Source organism: Colias philodice, chromosome 15 (assembly GCF_061535455.1).
Source record: "Colias philodice isolate Cphi_HAF_F1 chromosome 15, ilColPhil1 Martin Lab GWU primary, whole genome shotgun sequence".
In the NCBI taxonomy this organism is placed as follows: domain Eukaryota; kingdom Metazoa; phylum Arthropoda; class Insecta; order Lepidoptera; family Pieridae; genus Colias; species Colias philodice.
In genome coordinates, this window is record NC_143100.1 from 3,075,878 (window position 1) to 3,087,065 (window position 11,188).

Consider the following 11,188-nt stretch of genomic DNA (forward strand, 5'->3'; position numbering starts at 1 on the left):
TGCGCTTACCAACACATTTTGCGATTCATTTTTATATATAAGAAGATTAGTAGGATATCGTGTAAATTACATGTAAATTATAATTTATTTTTAGAATGTTGGGGTCAAAGCGATTTTAACATAATATGCATGCAAACTCAGTCAGGGGATTAGGGATTTAGGGCAGGTCACGAAGCACTTCAATAAATCAAGTAATGAGATTTACTTTATCCAATTAGAGGGTAACCAGTATACATAGAATACAATAAGTTATTGATAACCTGATTTTTTATTACAACCTATATATACCTAAATGTCGTTTAAGATCATGTGCAGGCTTTGTTTAATGTAACCGACTTTATGAAGCATAAATTATTAGTTATGAATTTTTATCATTACTGATTGTATGAATTTTTTATAATTATAATATTGATGCCTACTGATAAAATAATTTTTTTGTGCTTATTTTAGGCGAGAATTCTGAACTACAGTTAATAATGTAAACTCATCGAGATAGAATGTACTACGTAATACGGTACGGTAATATATCTCGATGTGTAAACTAACATTATTCTGATTCATTCTGGTATTTTGTAAAATAACCATATAAAATCTTATTTTTAAATAAATAAAAAACAATTTTCAAGTTAAAGTTCATACTTTATTTAAGAAAATTATCTTACAGTACATATAAGAACATTGTGATATTTGTTAAAAATTTACAATAATATGAAATACTTCTGTTTAGCAAAAAATATACCAGTCAACAACTCATTAAAATTTTTCTCAATATACAAATACTAGAAAACAATAATTATGCTCTTATTATGCATATTTTGCTTATTTCATACACAATATACCTTTCTGAAATGCACAAATATAATATTAACATCACAATCTTAAGAAATGTTTAAAGCAGGATTAAAATATGACTATTTAGAATAATCTTTTTTCGTAAGAGAACAAACCGTGCACATTGCCTTCCAACTGTGCAGAATAAGTTCTCTTCATGAATCTCAGATCTCCAGAGTAACTCATTTCACGTAGTTTAGCGACGGATTTCGCGCCCAGATCTTGGCAGCTGTGTTGCATTCCAGTTTGCAAATATGGCAGGAATCTCAACACTGAGCCTTTGTCTACAATGCTACCGCTCACCCCTTGGGCAACCCTGTGCTTGTCTGACTCTTTGTGGAAGTAACGGCTCATAGCAGACCCTTTGCCATCCTTGTTCTCCATGGCTTCAAGACTTCCCATACCTCTGTACTTCTTGAGCCTGACGCCGTCAGAGAAGAAGTATTCACCTGGGGCTTCAGATGTACCAGCTAACAGTGAACCCATCATTACTGTAGAAGCTCCTAAAGCTAGAGATTTTACAATATGACCTACAGATTGAATGCCTCCATCTGCAATAACTGGAACATTAAACTGCCGGGCATAGGATGAGACTTGGTGAACAGCCGTGGCCTGAGGGCATCCACAAGCCATTACCTCTTGAGTGATGCAAATAGAACCACTTCCCATTCCCACTCTTAGAGCATCCACACCGGCTTCGATGAGATTCTTTGCCTGCATTCTGGTCACCACATTACCTCCAATTACTTGTATGTCAGGGTAAGTGTTTTTGATGAATTTGATCATTTCAATCTGGTAAATAGAGTTACCCTGTGAGGAATCAAGCACTATGACATCTACACCATTATTAACGAGAAGTTTGAGGCGCTCACGGTCAGATTCTCTAGTTCCAATTGCAGCTCCAACCAGTAACTGTTTGTTAGAATCTTTAGAAGCATTGGGGTAGCTACGAGCTTTCTTCAAATCTGTTCGAGCTATTAGAGCAACAAGCTCACCAGCTCCATTTATAATTGGCAGTTTCCCTTTCTTGCTCTTTTCCAGAATATAATTGGCATCTTGGAGAGTTACACCAGATTGAGCTGTGATCATTTCATTAATAGGTGTCATAACCTCTTTAAGGCTCAGTTGTGGGTCACCTTCCCTGAAGTCGATATCCCGCGAAGTAACAATACCAATCAGTCGACCTCCTAACTTTCCATTCTCCGTTATAGGGTAGCCAGTAAAACCATTTTTCTTTTTGGCTTCTATCACATCGGCAACAGTATTTTCAGGGCCCATACAGACTGGATCTCTGATAAAACCATGTTTATATTTCTTCACTTTATGGACCTCGTTGGCTTGATAGTCTGGGGTGCAGTTGTGATGAATGATACCGATTCCACCGCATAAAGCCATTGCGATGGCCATGTCAGCCTCAGTCACGGTATCCATGGGGGTCGATACCAATGGAGCTTTTAGATTTATCTTTTTCGTAAGTGGTGATGTCAAGTCAACTTCTTCAGCAGTAAAATCTATGTATCCGGGAAGTAAAAGGAAATCGTTGTAAGTGAGTCCTTCGCTGTTTGCGAAGATTTCTCGCGCCGATAACCCATCACGAAGGTCGCCTTCAGCGTGTGCCATTTTCACTTTTCCCACGTGTTTCGGTTTCTCTATGAGCACCTGATGTACTCAAACCCTTAATGTGTTTCTTGCGACTTCTATTTTTGAGATATAAGTGGAAAATTTTATTAAAAATCACTTATTTCATCCGTACACGTGGTCCGGTTAAATGTTCCAAAATTCTTAATGGAATGCGTATGAAAGATATTTTTATATCCTCAGAGTAAGATTTTCATCAAGTTTAAGGATTCTTAATCATTTAAAAAAATATTTTATTTAAAACACGTTATAACATGTGATAAACTTGGTTTGCGGCTTCCCTGCATGACAGAGAAACTACAAATGTCAGCCGGCAATGAAATGCCAAATGCCAGATGTCATTTCATTATTCGTCGGTGTTGGCAGCTTCAATTTAGGGCTTTTAGTTGCACGTTTATGAAATACCCAATATTTATGTATCTTAGAAAGATCTTAGAAAGAGTAATTAAAACATTTTTAAAACTGTGGTTACTAGTTAAAACCAATTTTATTAGGCACGTTGGTTATAATAATTATGGTGTTTTTCATGATATACTAGTAAATTTCAAAAATGGTTTCACCTTTATGCTTTTTTCATGCAAATAGTAAAATAAAAATATTCCTTTGTATTAAGTTATTGTTTCCATTATTATTATTTAAATATCTTTTACAGGCTTAAAGCTCCTGTTACAAATGACCCAAGAAGCTTATATCTAATACACTGGAGATTTCAGTATGAACATTAACTTGTAACAAGAAAATATGACCTTGAATGACGCCTGTATGTTTTTTTATCCCTTTCACACCTAACTTGGCAAGCGCAACCTGCTGCGTATTTACAAACTATACATAGCCAGAACGCAACCATAGGAAACTGCTCGTGTATACTTTGTAATGCTGTTTTTAAGTTTGTTATTACAAAATATACACGAAGTTTGCGTACTGATCGTGTATACTTTGTAACACGGATGCTTGCTTCTTCGTTCCAAACTATACACGATCAGTACGCAAAATATAACTAAATATACCTACTACACCAACGCTTGAGCGAAATAATAAATAGGCGTAGGCAATCAAAGACTTGTAAAGCTTTATCTATCTACTTTTATTCTTCTTGATTGATTCAGTAAAATATGGAATAAAAATATTATTAGGTGAGCTTAGAAAAATAAATAGGTAACAGATATAAGGGTTACCTATGGGTTAGGTTAGGTTCGTGTTTTTTTTAACTACACAAAAGTTGCCGTCGCCTCGCAACCGTCTTCTTCTGGACTTATTAGATTCTTACATTTTAGCACTATTGTCAATTGTAAGTCGTGCAGTATAGTCGGGAACGAAGACACAAGCATCCTCGATACAAAAGAAATACGATCAGTACGCAACATTACATACACAATACACATGCATTTTAATAATAGATTTCAAAACAGCAATACAATAATATAAGCGCGAGCAATGGAAAGACGCCGCGCTTACTCCGAAACATACACGATTAGTCCGCATTTGGGTTGTTGAGGAAGTGATTATGAGGAAGAGGAGGAGGAAGAGGAATTTTCACACACAAATTTAGAGGATGCGGATGAGGAAGAGGATATTTTTTTGAGGAAGAGGATGCGGATGAGGAAGCGGAAGAGGAATAATCAAAATTAAAAAACAAAAACTTTAAAAATTAAAACAAAAGCCATTCTCCTGTCTCTACATATTGATGTTTAAGGTTAGGGGAGTTTAGCTCGCCCGATCGCGAATTTACAAAGCCTGTAAGTACTATACTATAATTTGAGTCACGAGCCGGACTCAGATGAGCTTTTGTTTATGCATATTACTCGAAAAAACCCACAGAAAAAACCTAATCTATATCAGTGCCAGAAGCGACATTAGGCGATTTCCACAAAAAAAAACTAACTGGTAGATATTATTATGTAAGCTTAAACCACTTGTTTGTTTTTAAAAATGACTTTTGACAAACATTATTTGGTAAAATATGTTTCTTCTGAGTATGAGAGAAAATGTTATAAGTATTATTATTATGTTTAGAGATAAGTGTTAGGCGCAGATATAAATATGGCGGTAAGACTCTACTCTTGTTCGTTAGTTGAGTCCGACTCGTAACTCAAATACATAGTTTAAACAGGCTTTGTAAATTCGCCGCCCGATCGGATCAGCATCCTCATAAATTTCCTCTAAATTTTGAGGAAGCGATAGCGGAAGAGGATTTTTTTATTTTCATTTTTGAGGATGCGGTAACGGTAGAGGAACCCAAAATATTGCGGAACTTCCGCATTATGAGGAAGCGGAAGAGGAATCCTCAACAACCCTAGTCCGCATGCGTACTGGCGCTGTATATTTTGGAGCGCTATTCTTACTTACTTCACTACAAAGTATACGCGAGTACTTGCGTACTGCTGTTGTATAGATTGGAAGAACTTTGTGAAAAAGTTATTTCCAAACTATACGTGATTAGTTTCACACCGTTGCGTACTGGCCTTGTATAGTTTGGAAAGACGCCAACCTGCTGGTGCGTTTCACGTTCCAATTAAGCATCAGCATAATTCGGCATTGTGCGCCACTGAGTCGCATTATGCTCTGTAATTGGAAAACAGCCACTCAAACACTGACACAAAATTTAGGATCATTTGTAACAGGATGGCCACTGGATGGCGGTTCTACAGGGGTCTTAGTACGCAATGACAAAAAGAAAAATGATGGTCAGAACGCTGATACCGGATACCTTAAGATACTGTAATATTTTATACATATTAGAAAATCTTAACATAAAATATTATAGTATCTTCACCGTGTGTGACGCGCATAATACATTAAAAAAATGGGTTTCGAAATAATATGTTAAATCATTAAAATCGGTCCAGCCAGCGCGAGGTATTCAACAGGAAGCATGAATTAATATAAACATGGAAACTTGGAATGTGTCACATTGTTATTTATTTGATACTAGCGGTCCGCCCCGGCTTCGCCCGTGGTACATATTTACGTTTTCTCTACATAAAAACCATCCTCGTACTTCAAGGAATATATAATAAAAAAAGAATTATCGAAATCGGTTCAGCTGTTCTCGAGTTATGCGCTTACCAACACATTTTGCGATTCATTTTTATATATAAGAAGATTAATTGAAGTAGGTAATGTTTTTTTCTTAATTTTACACGAAATTTTTGCTTATGTTCATTCATAATACGCAGGAAGTGTTGAAACTTGGTTGAAACCAAGTTGAAACACTATTCTATTATTTTATGTTGCTATTATAGCTGTATTTTTTTGTGCTAAAATGTTATAATTGAAATAAATTTAGTTGTTCAAATGCAAATACATATGTTATGTTGTTATAAAGTTACCTGCTTATAAACATAACTTTGTTTTCTCTGGCATATTTTGCTTAAACTATATGTTTAGGAGAACGAAATTAATTTGTAAAAGTAATGAGTGTAAATGGCGTACAGTGGTATCACGCAAACACACTTTCGAACCATACCGAGTACGGGCGTAGGTAAACGTAAAAAAAAGTGAAATACAAGAACAAGACTCAAGCTAAGAATACATTTTGTATGTACACGATAATTAATTATTGTGTATTGCGATAGTGTATTGCCACAGGTATTGCTGTGCAAAAAAGAAGGTAAAGACACCGACCACGACTGACGACACGACGTCCTGTAATGTACCTACTTACCTGTTTCTTTAGTTTCAATATGAAGAGAATTTTTTTTGGGTGCATTGAGGATTTTCAGTTTACACTTTCTTCGAGCTCGAACGTGGCGGCTGTCCATGTCGTGAAAACATGAATTGAATTTTACAGTTTACTCAATCTTAATATCTTAATCTTAATATCTTAATACTATTATAAAGGCGAAAGTTTGTAAGGATGTATGGATGTATGGATGTATGGATGTATGGATGTATGGATGTTTGTTACTCTTTCACGTAAAAACTACTGAACCGATTACAATGAAATTAGGCACACATATAGAGGGTAACTTGGATTAACACATAGGATAGGTTTTATCCCGGAAATCCCACGGGAACGGGAACTATGCGGGTTTTCCTTTGAAAACGCGGGCGAAGCCGCGGGCGGAAATCTAGTGTGAAATAGTACTATAGTAGGATATGTGTGAAATAGTACTGTTTGCAGATGATACCTCATTAATATTTAATGTGGATAGATATGACACAAATGTTGACGAAGTAAACTCTGCTCTTTTACGCATATCTAATTGGTTTAATGCTAATAATTTATTATTGAATGCAAAAAAAACAAATTGTGTAGAGTTTATCCTTCCAAATGTAAAAAAGGTCAAAAGGGATATCATTTTAAACGGGGAGGTATTATACCCTGTCGAGTCTACTGTTTTTCTTGGTTTGACACTAGATGAGAAGCTACAATGGGGGACCCATGTTGCCACCACCGCTGCTAAGCTCAGCTCAGCTGCATATGCAGTTCGAAGAATAAGGCATCTCACCGATGAAGATACGGCTAGATTGGTTTATTTTAGCTACTTTCATAGCATTATGTCCTATGGAATTCTACTATGGGGCAGGGCTGCAGATATAGAAACTATATTTATATTACAGAAAAGAGCCATACGCTCTATATATAATTTACGTGCTCGGGACTCACTAAGAGATCTCTTTAAGAATATTGGTATCCTCACTGTACCATCACAGTATATATTTAATAATGTTTTACATGTACACAAAAACGCGGACTTACACACAAAAGTAGGAGATAGACACTGTTATGGCACAAGGAATAGAAATAAAATTGAAATGCCATTTTATAGGTTAGCTAAAGTTAAAAATTCATTTATGGGCCAAGGTATACGTTTTTACAATAGAATTCCTCAAGAGTTTAGTAGTGTTAAATTTAAAACTTATTTAAAAAATGTATTAGTTCAGAGAGCCTACTACAGCATTAAGGAATATATGGAAGATGAAAATCCATGGAGGGTTGTCGCGTAAGAATAACAGGACAGTTCTTTGGCATATTATGATAATATATAATATTATGTAGTTAGATGTAAGTAACATGTAATGTAAAATTATATTGTATATGGACATGACTTTAAAAGAGCAACTATGGAGTTTCTTGCCGGTTCTTCTCCATAGATACTGCTTTCCGAATCGGTGGTAAATTTAAAGAATGTAATGACGATTCAAAAGTGCTTCTGGAAGAAGTCTAATTGAATAAATAAATGTTTGAGTTTGAGTTTGAGTTTAGTTTAATATATGAATAAAAACCTGTTGCAAAAATTGGTAAGGTATCAGGTAAATGCTGTGAGGATCTCGTGGAATGTAACTCCATGCTTTATGTATGTTTATTGTTTATGTAGAGGTACCTATCTATGGAATTTATAATCGCTTCTATTAATTATAAACAAATAACTGAAACAATGTACTAATTACTAGTTATTATACAGGGTGTACCAAAAAGTAGTGATGAACGGAAGCTGAGAGGTAGAGGACCTAGAGGGCTATCCGAATCACCCCCATGTATGTTATGCGATTTTTCGTATTTTCGGAGTTATGACGATTTTTTCAATTTTTCACCTATCGCCGAGTACGATGATATTTTCACTCATGCTGACGTCAATGATTGCGGAAGATGCTTGATTTTTTTTGTGTGCTAAGCTGAAAGATAGGCCAATTCAGTATGGTAACATTTACTATCGTTAGATCTTTGAATGGAATAAAAAAAATAATTAAATGGCAAGAAAGATAAAATTACCCAGTATGTTCACCACTTCAAGGGCCCGTAAAAAAAATAAAATCACATAAAAAAAGTTTTCCGTTTGACTTTTAAAAACTTGCTCTATCTATCAGATAGCTACCCTGAAAATTTCATTTTATTATTCAGAAGGCTTCAATCGAATAATTTAAATCTAAATGTGGTAAGTGCAAAAATTGAATTAACATGATGATCATTAAAACCAATAAATAGGTGTTTAATTACCAGAAATTTTTAAAATAACCCCGCTGTTGCTCAATGCATGTGCGACATCACCGTAAAAAGTTGTCTTTTAAATGTCTGAATGCCCTTTTATCATTTTTAATGGTTTCTTCTGTTACTATGAATTTCCGGGTTATTTCGTCTAAATTGTGGCATTCTCTCAAGTAGCCGAAGTCTTTTTAATATTCCCATTGAAACAAATCAATGGGGTTTAGGTCGAGGGACCGTAGAGGCCAGGCTTTAAGGCAGGCTTCACCGGCGCATGCGCAGGCTGCAACGACCAATCCATCTTTCAGGGTATCTTGGCCCTTTAGCCTGGCCTGCACGGTCCCCGGACATAAACCCTATTGATTATTTTCCGTGGGGATACTACAAAGACGAGAGACTGCCACAATTTGGACGAAATAACCCGGAAATTCATAGTAGCAGAAGAAACCATTAAAAATGATAAAAGGGCATTCAGACATTTAAAAGACTACTTTTTACGGTGATGTCGCACTTGCATTGAGCAACAGCGGGGTTATTTTAAAAATTTCTGGTAATTAAACACCTATTTATTGGTTTTAATGATCATCATGTTAATTCAATTTTTGCACTTACCACATTTAGATTCAAATTTTTCGATTGAAGCCTTCTGAATAATAAAATGAAATTTTCAGGGTAGCTATCTGATAGATAGAGCAAGTTTTTAAAAGTCAAACGGAAAACTTTTTTTATGTGATTTTATTTTTTTACGGGCCCTTGAAGTGGTGAACATACTGGGTAATTTTATCTTTCTTGCCATTTCATTCTTTTTTTTATTCCATTCAAAGATCTAACGATAGTAAATGTTACCATACTGAATTGGCCTATCTTTCAGCTTAGCACACAAAAAAAATCAAGCATCTTCCGCAATCATTGACGTCAGCATGAGTGAAAATATCATCGTACTCGGCGATAGGTGAAAAATTGAAAAAATCGTCATAACTCCGAAAATACGAAAAATCGCATTACATACATGGGGGTGATTCGGATAGCCCTCTAGGTCCTCTACCTCTCAGCTTCCGTTCATCACTACTTTTTGGTACACCCTGTATGCACAATAAACGTATACAGGGTGTCCCAAAACTCAACGTCAAGCCTAAACGGGGCGACAGGATTGATTGTAACCATCATGAGAAAAATCTGAAAAAAAATCTATCCCATGCAGTTTGAAAATTATGGGCATTTAAGAAAAACCTAAAAATTTGGTCAACCTGTAACTATTTTTCGGTTATTGTGGTTAATTTTTATCATTTTTGTTCATTTAAACTTTGGAACCGTAACCCTAAATAACATTTCTAGAATCACAGTCAAAAATAATGACACAATTGCCCCAAGTTTCCTTGAATTGAAGACTATTTGTTAAACTATGAATTTAAAATTTTCAAAATTTGTCGACTTTGACGGCCCCTCCTTTAAAAAAAATGTACTAGAGTGCCTTGGCAAGTGCCATTAAAAGTTGGCGCATTTAATCAGGATTGTAAAAAAGTACAATACTTGTTAGTTTCATACTAAAAAAAATGAATGAAAAAATAAAAACCTCAAGTAACCCGATTTTTGCTAACCCATTTTATTCAGTTAAAATGTTTTTTATTCGCACAAACTCTTGGTAGGTTCTTAGTTTTACGGCAAAATGATGAGAGAGATGGATAGTGGACATGTTTGCCATGAGTGAGCGAGACAGATAGTGACGCCACTTTTACCAAAGTCAACAAAAGTAAGTAAAATTAAAAAAATAATTAAAAATCTTGACCTAGTTTACTTTAGGTTTATTGAAATAAAAGTCAGATAGGGAAATAACATTTTTTATTACAATAAATGTTCAAATTGTTTACCATCAGCCTCAATACACGCCCTACATCTTCTTAAAAAAGATCTACTTATTAGCCGGGCATATCCTCGAGAGTTGGTGTCCTCAGCAGCTTGAGAAATTCGTTCACGCAGCTCGGCTACGCTCTCAATGGGCTTTGAATAAACTTTTTCTTTGAGAACGCCCCAATAAAAAAATCCAGGGGATTTAAATCTGGGGAACGGGCTGGCCACGAGATAGTGCCTGAACGTCCAATCCACCTTCCCGGATATTCCTGGTCAAGGAAATCTCTTACTTGCACTAAACACGATCGGAACGAAACGGCGTCACTATCTGTCTCGCTCACTCATGGCAAACATGTCCACTATCCATCTCTCTCATCATTTTGCCGTAAAACTAAGAACCTACCAAGAGTTTGTGCGAATGAAAAACATTTTAACTAAATAAAATGGGTTAGCAAAAATCGGGTTACTTGAGGTTTTTATTTTTTCATTCATTTTTTTTAGTATGAAACTAACAAGTATTGTACTATTTTACAATCCTGATTAAATGCGCCAACTTTTAAGGGCACTTGCCAAGGCACTCTAGTACATTTTTTTTAAAGGAGGGGCCGTCAAAGTCTACAAATTTTGAAAATTTTAAATTCATAGTTTAACAAATAGTCTTCAATTTAAGGAAACTTGGGGCAATTGTGTCATTATTTTTGACTGTGATTCTAGAAATGTTATTTAGGGTTACGGTTCCAAAGTTTAAATGAACAAAAATGATAAAAATTAACCACAATAACCGAAAAATAGTTACAGGTTGACCAAATTTTTAGGTTTTTCTTAAATGCCCATAATTTTCAAACTGCATGGGATAGATTTTTTTTCAGATTTTTCTCATGATGGTTACAATCAATCCTGTCGCCCCGTTTAGGCTTGACGTTGAGTTTTGGGACACCCTGTATA

The 11,188-nt window shown here is 35.4% G+C and overlaps 1 protein-coding gene across 1 annotated transcript; it reads right to left on the reverse strand.

The window, feature by feature from the left end:
- Positions 1-618: 618 nt before the first annotated feature.
- On the reverse strand, positions 619-2,789 carry ras (Inosine-5'-monophosphate dehydrogenase ras). The gene has a single exon (XM_089704148.1). It carries the CDS (start codon positions 2,449-2,451, stop codon positions 916-918), a length of 1,536 nt encoding a protein of 511 aa, XP_089560274.1. The 5' UTR covers positions 2,452-2,789; the 3' UTR covers positions 619-915.
- Between the last annotated feature and the right edge of the window lie 8,399 nt (positions 2,790-11,188).

Coding starts and splice junctions, on each gene's coding strand:
- ras (XM_089704148.1), bottom strand. CDS start 2,451: ATGGCACACGCTGAAGGCGACCTTCGTGATGGGTTATCGGCGCGAGAA.